We start from the raw sequence: 14,577 nt of genomic DNA on the forward strand, positions 1-14,577 counted from the left end.
ACACAAAATAGGCTTTGCAGTAAAGGGTGAGGATAATTGTGGTAGTTCCTTTTTCCTTTAAGGTTTGCTGTAATTGTTTCCATGTCATTACCCCCAGTCATGGTGATGTTAGAGCAAGGCCATGTTCCTTAGCTCTGGGTCCCTGTGCTGTGCTGCCTTCCCAGCTGTTCCTGGGCTGTCTGTGGGGCACCAGAGGGAAACCAGCAGTTTTCCAGGAGCATTATCCCCTCTGAGAAGTGCAGGAGGGAGGTGTTGGCTCCTTGGTGGATGGGGCTGAGGGGTGCTGAGAGCTGGAGATGCCACTGGATTGTGCTTGACTTTACAAGAGTTATGCCAGGACATCAGCCTCTCGTTCCTCCCAGTCTGTCCATTCATACTCCCAGTGCTGGTGGGACCATTACAGTGCTGTCTCCTGGAGCAGCCAAGTGCAGCAGCTAATTAGCAGCTGGCTGTAATGAGTGGTGGCACAGGAGCTGGGAGAAAGGTGTGCAGGCTGGCAAGGCACTTCTCCCCGTGCTAATCCATGGAATGGGAATAGCCCCCACCCCAGCTATACTCATGTGGGGGAAGTACGGAGCAGCCTGGGCTTCCAGAGCAACACAGAACTTGTGACTAAATACATTAGTTTGGGCTAAACAACATTCCCAGTCAACATCTGAAAAATACCATGGAACCCCAGTAATGCTAGAGCTGACTTTTGCTCTTTGGCAGTCTCTGCATGGTGAGAAGGGACAGACCAGAGTAGCCAAAGCTGGAGCTGGGCTGTTCATTCACAGCAATCCCGTGGATGAGCAGAACCACGGTCCCAAAAATGCAAGATGCTCTCTCCATTGTGCATGAATAAATGATGGATGAAATGACTGCTGGATTGTAAATGGAATTTATAATATTAATGATATAATACAGTCTCTTGCCACAACGGGTCTCCTTTCCTGTCTTTTTAAGCTGCTTGGAACAGAGCCCAGTGCCTTATTCTTTAGTGCAAATAAATGTAAGCTAAGCAGCCTTGTACATCGAATATCACCAACATGAGACCTCCTGGCCATATGTGCCTGTCTGCTCAGCCCTTGGCTAATCTGCCACCAACTCCCAGGAAAAGTGTGATGGAAATGAAGGTGGTTTTAGAGCACATTACATCTGGTATTGGGAAAAGGTAGAAAACCTGGTTTTGTAGCCTGGTGCAGCTGTGCAATGTTGCCACTGATTTCAGTGTCACATGAAGCAAGAACTCCCTTTGCTAAAGAGAAACCCCATGAGTTTCCCCTCTATTTTAACCCCTGGAGTGACCAGAGTGGTCAGGATGGAGTTTTTGGAGCCTGGCATTGTTCCTGGCCAGGAGAAAAGGCATTTATGTGGTGAAAGTGGGTGGGTTTAGGCTTTCCTCACACGTTTCACCCTGCAGTGAAACTTGTTACAACACCTCGAGAATTGAAATGCCAGAGGAGCCTTCAGGAGGGTCTGCAGCTTTTCTCTGCATCTCAAATCAGGGTGTGATTTTTTTAGCCATTTTCTGTGTGATTGTGGCCAAACTCTCCAGCTCCCTGCCAGAAGGGCTGAGAAGATGTGGCTACAAAGCTCTTCAAAACCCAGCTCTGCTCTCATTTCTGAGCAAGAACACTCAGCTCCTCCTTTATACTTTGTTTTATTTACATTTGAGGCTTCTCGTGAAAGCCAGTTACAGAGCAGAACAGGGCAGTAAGACCATTTTATTCCCACTAAAAAGTGTTGGTTCTCTCACTCCTCCCACCTCTGCAGGGCTCCTTACAAATCACTTGCAGATGAGATGTCTGCTGCCTCACCTTTAAAAAAATAACATACCTGGGAACTGCCAATGGAATTCTTTTCCCCCTCCTGCTTTCCAGCTCCCAGGAACTGTAGGTTCAACATTTTACCTGGCAAATGAGCAAATGTGCATCAGGAAGGTTTTTGTTGCCTTGGGGCTTTTGGTTATTTAAATTTGTCAGAACTCTCAATTGTTAAAATCAGAGTTGCATTTGATGTAAACAAGAAGAATCAAAAGCTCTACTTGTGCTGTTTGGAGAGGTCACTTTCTGCACACAGAAGTGTAATTTAAAAACTTTTTCAAACTAACCAAATGCTGGTGACAAGATGTACATGGAACCTCTTGAAAGAGCATAAGTGGCTTTTCCCAGAAAGAGAAGTACCTTTTGGTTAACCTTTCCCCAATTAAAGTGTCAAGCTCATTGGACAGCTTCTCCCATTTGCAAGCATTAACTGATGCACAAATGTTTCTGTTTTAAAGAAGATGAACTTTGGGATCTGTGGGTACTTGCAGTGATGGTTTCTCTGTGTTATTTCAATAATGCTCCATTCTCTTTGTGCTAACAGATGTCTGCACTTGACAGGTCTTCAGCACTGAAGCTTTCAGAAGCTTTAAATTGTTTTTTTGAATACCGAGTTTAAGTTTTGTGTGAGAGGTTTTCTTTTCTGCCTTGCAGTGGCTTGCACTCTGTGATTCCAACTTCTACGCTGGACTATTCTATGACTCCAAAACCCCAAAGCCAAACAGCCAACACCCAACCGAGAGCAAATCCCCAAACCCAGAAAGGCCGAGTGTAGTTTTCAGCAGCCTTTATTCCTGGACTGGTCTGAACTTTGTTGTGCTTTTCTGAGGTTACTTTCTACAGGAATTCGGTGCTGCTGCTTGGCATGTTCCTGCAATAAAAGTGTGTATTTGCAGAGAATCCACTGGGTGCAGAGTTTGTCTGGCTTTATGAAGTAGTAAATTTTCTGTTGCTTAATCTAATATTCTAGAGAAAAACAGTCGTGCAGGGAAAGGAGAATGTTGCTTCACCCTCCAGAAGTGCCATTAGAGATCTTGATCTTGTTACAGTCTTTGCTATTACTTGTAAAACAGTAATATATGACGATTTAAGGTCTGTTGCAGTCAGAAAGTACAAAGAAAAGAGTGAGTGTCGATACCAACAGAGGGCAAGCGACTGTGCTGAAGCCAGGGAGGCAATGCTGGGGCCAGCCTGCTTCCTCAAGGATCAAATCAGGGTGAGTTGAACCCTCTCTTATTTTATGGTGGGTTAACTAAGCCCTGTGCTCTGCCTCTGTGATGTTAAATCCTGCTCAGATTGTGTGCTGCTCTTTGAAGTGACAATATCCATCCTGCACCTTCACTTGTGGTTTTCTCTCCTTTTCCAAAGCACAGTCTGTCTCGCTGTCCCCTCTCCGTGGGGGTGGCTGGGTTTTGGTGGCACTGGTTGAGTGCTCAGTATCCAGAGTTAGGGCTGGAAGATGCTGCAGGTTCTTGCCCTTTTGAAACACGGGCTGCTCCTGGCACAGGGGCCCTGAGCAGGATGGGCTGCAGGGACAGGGCCACCGAGAGAAGGTGTTGGAACAGAGCAGATGCTGACAGAGAAGCTCTCAGAGAAGAGCTCCACTCAGGCAAGGACACCAGGCCTGGAAATGCCAGTGGAGGCTGAAGCCTGGATTGTGTGGGGCTCCTGGGCTGGCCCAAGGAGTGTCATGGAGCTGGGACTTGGACCAAGGCTTCTCACCTGTCAAAGAAACCAGCCCAGAACTGAACAAGCCGGAGTTGGGGGCATCCCCCATCTTCTAATCCTGCACTCAATCATCTCCTGGCTTGGTAAGTATTTGGAAATGACAACACTAGAGCTCTTGTGTTCATGACATTCCTGTTAATCTGAGTTACCTCTTTTCTTGTCTCTGGTTTCTCCTGCCTTCATTTATGTGCTTGACTGTGAATGCCTCCTCAGACAGGAACACGTTGATGAGCCTTAATGAGTTCATATAATCCCTGTGAGCTCTATATTGCTGCCTAAGAACACTGGCTGTGGCTGCTTAAAAATACAGCATTTTCTGCAAAGGTGCATCATGGCACCAGCTGGAGGCATGGGGGGCTGCAGTGGGGTTGGGACAGCTGAGGTCCCCCTGGAGAAGCATCCCTGCACTGGCCAGCCTTTTCCTGCTGCAGGCTCATTTGGAAATGGCCTTTTCACACAGGACCAGTGCTTAATATATCACTCAGACTTTGCTCATTGTCTACAGTTAGAAGTCTAACCTAGGCTCGGCAAAGTAATTAGGAGAAATAATTAACAGCTCTCAGTGATGAGGCAACCTCTCTCTCCCTCCCCTCTCCCTCACCATGTGGTGCACCTTGGTAGTGACTCAGAAAACACAAGAGGACATTATGAATCAAAAAATAAGTCTTTACCTGTAATTAACTGTGCACACAGAAAGGAAAACGTGGTGATCAAGCAGCCATTAATAGTTGCTTTACTGGAGGAGAATACACCAGAATCAAATGCTCATGGCAAAATGTCCCTTTAGGTCGTGGTTCTGTTATAACATTTAATCCAAACAAAAATAAGTCTCTACCAAAAGAAGTATTTGACCCGTACACCATACGGACATGTGTGGATAAGACACTGCACTCCTCACGTTCCAAGTGCCTCATGGCCCCTGTGTTCTCCGTAAGTGCAAGAAAACAAAACCCAGCCATGAAAATACAAAATCAATGCAGCAACTACAGTCGTAGGCAACAGTATGTGCGTGGCCAGGCCCATGGTGGGATGCGGGACTATGCAGCAGGGATGGACCAGAGTCCCCTCTCCCCTCCCTCCCCGTCCCCTGCCTGGTGTGTGGTGGGGCTCTGGAGTTGTCATGACAGGCTTTTCCAAAACAGGACGCTAAGAGGAGGGAAAATAAAAAGAACACCCCAGCCTATACCAAAGTAAATAAAGTAATAATAAAAAAAACATCCCTTGGATCGGGGCACTGTTTGCCCAGGGCCCCGGCGGCCCCGGGCCGCCCTGTGCGGAGCAGGACAGAGTCACTGTGCGCAGGGAGGACGGACGGGCCGTGTCCCGGCACAGGCTGTGCGGTCCCCATGTCACCGCCCGGCCCCGGCTCCGCGCTGGGACACCGGGCTGGCTCCGCGGGCACGAGCCAGCCCCGGGCTCCCTGCGTACCTCTCTGCTTGGAAAGTGGACCGAAAGACGTTGTGCAAGTCCTAGCGTGAAGGAAGGCGGAGGAGGCTGTGGGGACGGCCACCCGTCACCTCGGTGTCCCCAGGTCCCTCGGCTGACGCGCCCGGGCTGGGCTCCCTCTGCGGCCTCAGAGGTCCACCCAGCCTCGCAGCTGCAGGGCGAGCACCCCCAGGGCCACGGTGGCCAGGCTGCCGCCAGCACCGAGAGCACCGTCACAGTCCTTTTTGTCCACTTCACACCTGGACTGCTGGCACAGGACCCCCTTGAAGCCCACGGGGCAGATGCAGCGCTGGTTCTGGTAGCAGGTGCCACCGTTCTGGCAGAGCAGGAGCTCGTCATCGCAGACATTGGCTGCAGGGTGAGAGAGAGGGATGTGGGTGTTACACCCCTTGGTTGCAACAGGAACTAGATTTTAGCTCTTAGGGGTTAAATTATCCAGCCCTCCCAGTGCTAGAGAGCAGTTCCAAGGTCAGCAGAATGCAGTGGAGGGGTGCAAACTCCATGGGCAGAGCTATCAAGTCATTTTGGATTTGGGAGGAATGGCTGGGATCTGCTCACCCTGCACCACGAGCATCATGGGGCACCCGAGCCAACAGTGCTGGAGATCCTGCTCCTGTTTGGAGCCATCTCACAGCTCCCTGTGGCCCTGCAGTCGGGTACTCACGGAAGCAGCCCTGTCTCCAGTAGTAGTTGGGCAGGCAGTCGTCGCACTTGGGCCCCGTGGCACCTTCCTTGCACTCACAGTAGCCGGTCTCGTTGCAGCGGTCGTGCATGGAGCCGATCTGGTTGCAGTTACATTCTGGCCAAAGACAGGGAGGTCACAGCCTGTCCTGCCTCGGGGTCCGTGCATGCAGCTCCCTGCGGGAGGGGCTGGGGACTTTGGAAAAGTCTGGAGATGTGCTGTGGAAGAGAGCTTAGAGACCAAGGGGCTGGGAGGATGTGGTGGCCTGAGAGGCCCTGACAGTGCAAATGGCCATGGGTACAAAGGCCACTCCTCTTTGGAGCTGAGCCCCTCCTGGCTGAGCAAGGCATCTGAATCCAGTCAGAGAGGTATTCTACTGTGAGGGTGGGGAGGCCCTGGCATGGTTAGCCCCGGAGCAGCTGTGGCTGCCCCTGGATCCCTGGCAGTGTCCAAGGCCAGGTTGGACGGGGCTTGGAGCAACCTGGCATAGTGGAAGGTGTCTCTGCCCATGGCAAGAGGTTAGAGATAGTTTCCAACCCAAACTGTCCTGTGATTCTATGATATTATATAGGCTTTATTGTCAGGTAAGAGGTGCCTTGGCAGGCTGCAGTGACCGTACCAGCTGCCATCCTTGCAGAGCATGCATGTGGGGCAAACACCCTCCAGAGAGGGGCTGAATGAAGCCCACCCACAGAGTGAGGACCCACCCCGGGTGCTCACCTATGCAGACATTCTCATCGTCCAGCTCGGCCGAGCTGTTGCGGTAGAAGCCCAGGCGGCAGTGCTGGCAGTGCTGGCCCCGCGTGTTGTGCTTGCAGCTCACGCAGGTCACCACGTTCAGGAAGTCGATGTAGCTGCAGCGGTTGGAGTGGCCGTAGCACTCGCAGTCTGCGGAGGAGAGGAGGAGAGAGCTGGGACATGGGCCTGGAGCACCTTCCCTCCGCTGGGAGGAGGAGAGGAGCTGCTGTGGAGGAGAGTCCTGCCTGGGGGAATGCTGTAGGAATGCTGTGGGAATGCTGTGGCCACTGCCAGCATAGGGCTGGGGTGTGCTGGGCAGGAGGAGTGCACACAGTTCTCCACCACCACGGGGGGATAGGGCTGGAAATCATCGCTCAGAGAGCAGAGCAGGGTCAGGGTCCCTGTAATCTTGGGGTGTGGACAGGCAGGAGCCAGCCCCTTGCAATCCCAGGACATAATCTCTTTCAGAAAGTGCATAATCATGGGAGCAGGCAGTGGAGGGGAGTCAGGTGGTAATTACAGAGCTGCCTTGTTAATGAGCAGAGCCTTGTGCCGGGGTTTGGTTCTGGGGAGGCTGCAGGACCTGTGAGGAGCTGGGCTGGGGTGCAGAGCCCTGGCAAAGGCTCTGCCTCTCTGGGGCACAGAGGGGAGTGGCCCGTGGGATGGGGCTGGCAGAGGCTGCTTAAGTGGAGATGAAGCTGCTGTGTGTCCAGGTAAAACCTCACAGCCTCTCTTTTTCCCCTCTGTGTCCCTTCTCAGCAGCCCCATTCCTGTTGTGAAGGGTGGTGGCTCTCCGGTTAAATGTTTTAAATAAGTCTATGCAAGGTAACGTGGCTTGTGTGGGATCTTTCAACAGCTGGTGGACGGGTGTGTGAAGGTTTGAACCAGGGCTTGCCTGGAACAGCACAGCCTGCAAAGGCTGCTGATGGGGTGGGACATGCCACTATCACTTGGCCAAGTGCTCCTGTCCCCAGGGCTGACCTCTCTCAGCTGTGGGCACGTGTTAGAAAACAACCATCTGTGGGTGAATTTGTAGTCAGGGGGATTGGATTATGTGCTTCTTGTGCTTGCTTTTTATTACCATGACTAGGGATGGTGATAACCTTGCAGTGCTGGATCTTACTGGGAGTTTATATGTAAATGTGTTTATGTACTGATATGTGCAACTCTGGAGAGAAGGAGGTGACTTGTGGCCCAGCTGGCCTGGTCAGGAGGTTCCCAGCCAGCAAGGGCAGGGGATAACATGAGCAGAAATTCTCAGCCAGGTCTGAGCTTTCAGAGCCTTTGGAGAGAGGTTTGGAGCTGGGGCTTTGTTCCAAGCAGGACATTAAACATTCAAGGATGGCAGAGGGGTGGCAGGGAAGGGTGTGGGTTGGCATGCACATGCAGCTGGAGGAGGAGATGTGATCAATGACATGATGACCAGGGAAGATGGAGCAGGGCAGAGGTTTCCCCACGGCTCACAGCTGCCTGAGGAGGAGCTGAGAGTGTCTTGTAATCCTGACCCCCTGTGAAAGAACTTCAGCCTCATCAACTTGACATCCAAAGAATTTCAGCTCAAATACTGCCTGTTGCAATTCCCAAGCAGTGTTTCAGACTCGGGAAGCACTGCTACACACAGCTAACAGCTAACCACGACTCGGACAGACCCTCCCCACCTTCTCCGTGTCTGAGTCTGCAGGACCACCTCACCTGAGCGAGGTCAGGGAGCCCTGGAGTGCCACCCTCCCTCCACTTACCTTTGTATGTTTCAATGGGAGCCACTGGGCCAGAGTTTGGTTTGAGCCGGATGAGTTTTGAGCTCTTTGAGGATGCTTGAGAAAAATCAGAGACAGGCTTTTTCTCACTGCTCAGCACCACCCCGTGTCCTCCCCTGCCACGAGAACAATGCCGAGCCAAGAGCACTGTGCTGGCATCTATTTCTGCACCAGACAGCTGGGAGCTGCTACATTTCTCCTCTTCCCCTCCCCTCCTCAAAGTCTGATGCATGAAAAACTCAATGCACGAAAAACTCAATGCACAACACTACTGCAGAGCTGGGAGGAGCAACTCACCCACGTGCCCCCTTGATTAGGGTTTGGTGGCGTGGTTTGGGTTGTTTGGGATAAGGATCTACAACTTACAAACCACATCTACAGGCCATGGGCTCGGGCTGATGGAGGTCACGCCAGCTGGCAGCCAAAAATCTGCGAGGAGGACAAGCGCTACGGAGGTGGCACCTGGCAGGAGTTGCTACAGGGTCGTGCAGAGCAGGTGCTGCTCCAGCCTGGCCCGTCCCCAGCAGCACGTACCTGTCTTTTTGCCGTGCTTCTTGCCTGCAGAGTGTGCTGTGCGCCCTGCTTTGCTCTTCGGAGCCGCTACACCAGGATAAAACAGGTCTTAGAGATGTGCTGGGGAGGGGCCTCCCAGGCCAGCCCAGGGCCATGTTTCCTATGTGTCCCCAGGGTAAAGGGCTGTCCCGGCTGGAACGGGGCTCCCTGGGGGTTGTGCTGTCTCTGTCTCACACAGAATGACCCAGCACTGAGGGTGAAGGCCATTGAGCCTTGGGAGGTTTTGGGCTTTGGTGAGCCCAGTGAGGGGCAAGGTTGAGCAGCACTGAGGTCCCACAGGGTGTTTGGAAATGGATTCTGGTTCTGTTGTTTTTTTGTGAAGCTCAAGCCCTTGCAAGTGCTGTGGTGCTCAGGGAGACCCTGGGTGGGCACTGCCAGCTCCAGCCTCCTGTGTTGGTCACAGCCTCACAGTGACAGTGATGGCAGGAGGTGGCCATGCTCCCCATGGGCTCAGCCATGGTCAGAGTGCACCCACTCCTGCTTCCAACACCACCCCTGAGGCTGCAGTGGTACCAGGGCCCTGCTGGTCTCCATGGCTTTCCTTGACCCCAAACATCTCCAAAAAGACCTCCCTGGGGCTGGATGAGCGAGCTGAGCTGAGCTGGACCCTCTGAGTAGGAGATTGTGCGATGGTGGGTTGTGCTGAGGGCAGGTGGGTTGTCCTGGCCTGTGGCACCAAGGCAGAAACCTGCCCTGTCCCAGCCTTGGGGACAGGCCTGGCCTTACCTCGCATGTTCTCAGGAGGGTCTGGTGGCTTTGGCTTCTGTCCAAGGGCTGCTGTGTTTGGTGGGTCATCACAGGTGGCATCAGAGAGAACATCAGATTTAAAACAGACCCCCCCCGGGCTGCTTAAAAAGGTGGCAAAGGGACACTGGAAGCTCTAGGCAGGTGTCTAGGCTGGGTCAGCAGAGCTGTATCTGGTTGAGGATATGCTGAAGCAGGAAGGAGAGACAAAGTCTCCTGAAAATTAGCATCTAGAAGTGTGAAGAGAGGCAGGAAAAATATTCCTAAGGGGAAGGTGTGGGAGCTGCCAGGTGGCTGAGTGTTGGCACATGGTCCTGACATTGCCCAGGCATGGAGAAGCCAAATCTGCAAAGCACTGTCAGGATGTCAGCACACCTGGCCCCTTGGTGTAGCTGCATCAAAGGCAGCTTTGCCTCTCTGTGAGGCCAGACAGCCCCAGGATGTGGTGATCTGCACGGGAGGGATGCTAAAGTCTACGGCTGGAGCGAGCTACAGGAATCTTGGGTGGGAAACAGGAGCTGAGCACCAGAGGCAGCCACCAAAGCGTGTGTGTGGTGGGAACCCTGAGGAGGAGAAGCTTCAGCTTCAACAGCCAGAGAGAAACCTCCCAAGGCTCCCACCTGGAGCACCTCAGGCAGTCACACAGGAGACCTGAACAAGGAGATGCATTAGAAGGATCTGTGCTCTAAAGGACACAGGCCTATCCACTCACAGGGTAATTCTGCTCTACAAACAGGCTCCAGCCTCGGGAGGTGACAGCATTTCCATGATCCTCTCCATTCACCCCAGGAGCAAGCTGTGAACAGTCCCTTCTACCACTCACCACCCTCATCTAAACCCCGAAGCTCAATCCAGCCTCACCGGGTTCCCAGCTGTGTGCAGGGCACAGACAGGCCCCGAGCTTTTTCCCAGGCGGAGGAGGAGAAAGGCATGGAAAACACAGATCCAGAGCTAGAAACTAAAGCATTCTCTGAGCTGGTTCTCACTGGCAGGACCCAGCTCAGCCACGTGGCACCTACCTTGTGCTCCTGGGCCAGTCTTGGCCAGGGGAGAGCCCACCTGCAGTGGGGCAGCTGCCGACAAGCTGGGGTAGTCTTGCAGTGATCAAAGGGAAAATTGTGTTACTGGGGGAGCTGGTATCCCATGAGGAGCCCTGCAGCATTCCCACAGGGAGTCAGAGCCCCAAATCCAACACCCAGCCCTGTGCCACGGGGGTCCTTAGGCACTAGAAGGGCTGGGGAGCCCTTGGATTGTGAGGGGCAGCTCAGCACACAGGGGTTTGCTCCTGTGTTTGCAGCAGGATCTGAGCCACCACCCTGCACCCCTCTGCTTTGAAGGAACAGCTGAAAAACAGCCCAGGTATCCTGGGATGGAGGCACCAAGCCCTGGTTTCCAATCCCAGCTTCCAGGCCCTCCTTCAGGCTCTGCTCTTTTCCCTCAGAAATACAAATTAAAGAATTTCCAACCACCGCAGAGAAGTTGAACCAGCAAGAAATTCTATAGCTCACTTGTTTGGTTTCCCTGCAAACCCTCACCCCCACTGGCTCCATCCCCCTCCCCGGCTCCTCAGTATTGGTAACAATCTTCAGGTTTGCTAGAAAACAAACCAGGGACTAAGAATTTTAAAAGCCATATTATTAATTTCAAGCTCCAGTTGGGTAACATAAGGAGGAGGAGGAAAAAAAAAAAATCTCTTGATCCTTGCCAAGTTTCAAAGGACAAACCCGAGTAGGAGAGAAATGTGATTTCCCAGCCTCGTCAAGGGGATGATAAACAATACAGAATAAAATACAAAAAAAAAAAAAAAAAAAAAAAGATTTTTTTTTAATGACAAGCTCTAAGAGAAGGTGATAGACATTGTCCTTTTCAGCTGGAAAATGGAAACCAATTGATATTAATACGGTGTTAAAGAGAATATGAAAAAATCCCTGTGCAAATTGGCAAGGGTTTAATTAGAGTCACAATAAAAAACAGCCCTGGAGGCATTTTGCTTTTTAGTCATTCACATACACCTCCACTCAATCGCATTTACAGAGCCAAGAAAATTATTAATGCTCATTATCCTGAGAACCTTTCCCTTTGTAGCTCTGGGCCATAATGGACAGTTTTACATTTTGGGAGGGGGAGAGAAACACGTTTTGCCCCAGACCCACTTCATAAAAATGGGAAACGATGGGCAGCTCTGATGGAATTGCTGTTCTGGTGGGCTTCTGAGGAAGTGGAATAAATGGAACCAAGAAGTCACATTTCATAGCAAAAACCATTGGGGAAAACAGCACTGGAGAAGCCTGGAAAAGTCCTTCTCAAAACATAAACATGGGATCCCTTCCTGCAGGACCTCCCCAAAGCCAGGCTGTCAGTGTTCACTTTCTGCTGGAGTTCGTGACCACCCAGCAGGGCTGAGGCTGGTCCTGTTTTTCCCAGAGGTGAACTGGCACTGCTGAGACTGCCATGAACTAAAGGGAGAAAAATTGCAGCAGGAAAAAAAAAAAGAAAGAAAAGTTGGGGCTTTTTTGCTTATTTTGAACATGGGAAAAAATATAACAAATGGCAAGGAAGAAGCTGACAGGCTTCAAGGAAGGTTTTGAAATAACAGAACTGCAGAAGGCAAAGGAGAATAGCACTTAATTCATCCTCCTAAGGGTAACTCTGCGATTTCTTTTCCTTCCACCCGTTTTGGCAGCTTCCACTGCCTTCAGACCACAGCCCTTGCCCATGAACTCATCCCTCTCTCCCCTCTCGCCGCACGACTGGGCACAAAAAGCATCCTACGAGCACGACCACAGCTCCACCTTGACCACGGAGAACACCACGAGCAGCCAAAGAAAGCAGATGTCTAGCAGCTCCATGCAACCCAGAGACAACCCAAATCTAATCTACTCCTCTAGCCTACGTGCCACGCTGCTTCTGCCGTGCTGCTACCCACTGGTGTGCGGAGGCACTGGGGAGAAGGGAAAAACACGTCGGGCTGGCTTTAAATACCTGATTTTTTCTGTGTTTCTATCACGGGCACAGAGGAGGCAAACTCAGAGGCTGGTCTGATGATGCTTGCTTATGGTGGGAAGCAGAAATTCAGAGGGCAGAAGACAGTGTGTCAATTAGAGGGTGAAACAGCGTGGGGATGGGACAGGGCTCTGGCAGCACTGGTTTAAATGTCAGGCTTTAAAGCAAGGAGGGATTTTTAATGCTTCTAAAATTCAGAAGGGGGTTACAACAGAGTATCTCACTTTGGGATTCTGAGCCTGCTTGGGGGTCACCTCCTGCAAATATGTCCTACCAGGAGCTCAGGGGGTCACCCCTTTCACAAGGTGTCTCCCTTGAGGCCCAGGTGAATTAGATCTGCAGCTTCTTGGGGATGTCATGGATTTAAAGAAACACTTTATGTTTTCCACAGAGAAGGAGGAACATCTCAGGCCAAAAGGAGATCAGAATTAAGCTGTGCCTTGATTCTCTCTTGCTGGTCAAGGGCACACAGTGGACCTTTGGCATCAAACCCCTCGTGCTGCCCAGGTAAGAGCAGGTCCTTGAGCTGCTGGGTGGTCCTGGCTACCCTCTTCTGTGGAGCAGCCCCTCCAGGGACTGTCACCACTCCCAGGCACACCATCCTGGGGTGGGACCTGGCTCTGGAGAAGCACAGATGGGGATCTGGATGGGGGTGAGGAGCTCGGAGCTCAGGCCTGGCTGTATCAAGCCAAGGATCTGGCAGCTGGGCTGCAATTTATTAATTTTGTCCCTTGCCATCAGTTAATGAAAGCGTTAGGAAAACATTTTCTCTGCCCAGGAAGCAGGTTTTGGAGGAGGAATAAACCCTGAGGTGCGTGATGTCTCTCAGGTCCCTCAGAGCAGCCTGGCAGGAGAGGTTACCCCCAGCACCCCAACCCCATAGAGACACTGTCCTGCCTGTGCCAGAGGTGCCACAGAACACTGCAAATTGTAAAAGAGACACACCAAGCAGCTACCCACATGAACACAGCAAAAAAAATAGCCCTAAAATGTCACTACAGGTGAGCATGGATAAAAATCAGATGGCCCCAAGTGCATGGTGTGGATGCAGCTGTGATCACCTGGCCCTGCTGGGGCTGTGGGGATGGTGTGAGCTCCAGGCTGAGGGGTGGATGAACCTCCTCCTGCACAGGTACAGCTTAGGTCTGGGTGAGGAGCTCTTCCTAACAGAGCTGAGCCTTGCACTCTTTTTCCAGGGTCACTCCAACTCTGTGGAAGTTGCACCTAAACCCTCGGCTCCCTGATTAACTCCTCAAGCAGGGTACTTCCATGAATATATCTATATTTGCATAAACATGCAATCAAGTTTCCTCATCCCTTTGACTGGCTTCTGGCAGCTCCCCCAGACAGACTGTTACTAACATGCTGTGGGTGTAAAACGTCCTCCTGGGAAATATCAGGCCCTGAAAGCATGGCAAAGGGAGGAATGCGTGTCTAATTCCCCCATGAGCAGCTTAAAAAAATGTCCTGCTGTTAAGTTTTATCTGCTCATTTCCAAAAGACAAGGAAAAACACTGTCTCCTTGTTCACAGGGGGAGGGAAGGAGGAACCCCCAGAAGAAGGACAAAAGTTTTCCTCCACAGGGTGATTTCAGAAATTAGGAAAGGATGTTTCTGGCGCGTGTGTGAGCTCCAGCCCTGCACGCTCCCGGGCTGCTTGGACAGCGGCCACCTGGGGAATGTTGGAATTCTGCCCTAGGAAAACTGCACCTGCATTACATCCATGAGTTTGGCCACAGGGACTTGGTGCAGGATTGGGACAACCAGCAAGGACAGAGCAAAGCCTGTGGGCTGCTCTGAGTCTGGTGGCAAGTGGCAGGAGGTCAGGGATAGAGCAGGATGGGGTTCAATTCCCCCCTCCTTCCAGAGAAAGATGTGGTTTTAATTTATTACGGATCAGTAAAGTCTTCATTGCTTTCCTGCTCTGCCTTGTCATGGAGCTGTGGGAGCATCTCTGGCAGCTGTGCCAGAGACAACAGCAAACCAGGGCTTCCTGGAGGCTGGGGGAAGCGAACCAAGTCAGGGTGATTTTTATCCATGTCCCTTTATCATCCTACAGAGCAGAGACCCACAGCTGCCAACACAGCAGCCCCGTGGGAAGC

General features: G+C 51.8%; 1 protein-coding gene across 3 annotated transcripts in view; it reads right to left on the minus strand.

Moving 5' to 3' along the window:
- Nucleotides 1–5,018: 5,018 nt before the first annotated feature.
- NTNG2 (netrin G2) overlaps nucleotides 5,019–14,577 on the minus strand; it is a 46,572-nt gene continuing 37,013 nt past the window's right edge. Inside the window, exons 7-14 of one of the 3 annotated variants that reach the window (XM_032130426.1) lie at nucleotides 12,456–12,524; nucleotides 10,493–10,567; nucleotides 9,456–9,503; nucleotides 8,691–8,756; nucleotides 8,139–8,213; nucleotides 6,382–6,549; nucleotides 5,644–5,778; nucleotides 5,019–5,330 (exon numbers count right to left, since the gene is read on the minus strand). In XM_032130426.1, coding sequence (XP_031986317.1) covers nucleotides 5,107–5,330; nucleotides 5,644–5,778; nucleotides 6,382–6,549; nucleotides 8,139–8,213; nucleotides 8,691–8,756; nucleotides 9,456–9,503; nucleotides 10,493–10,567; nucleotides 12,456–12,524 — 860 coding nt within the window. In that variant the 3' untranslated portion in view covers nucleotides 5,019–5,106. Of the gene's footprint in view, nucleotides 5,331–5,643; nucleotides 5,779–6,381; nucleotides 6,550–8,138; nucleotides 8,214–8,690; nucleotides 8,757–9,455; nucleotides 9,507–10,492; nucleotides 10,568–12,455; nucleotides 12,525–14,577 lie in introns of all 3 variants that reach the window. The other 2 variants (XM_032130424.1, XM_032130427.1) reach the window with 2 other exon arrangements.

This window comes from Corvus moneduloides, chromosome 21 (assembly GCF_009650955.1).
Source record: "Corvus moneduloides isolate bCorMon1 chromosome 21, bCorMon1.pri, whole genome shotgun sequence".
NCBI classification, from domain to species: Eukaryota; Metazoa; Chordata; class Aves; order Passeriformes; family Corvidae; genus Corvus; species Corvus moneduloides.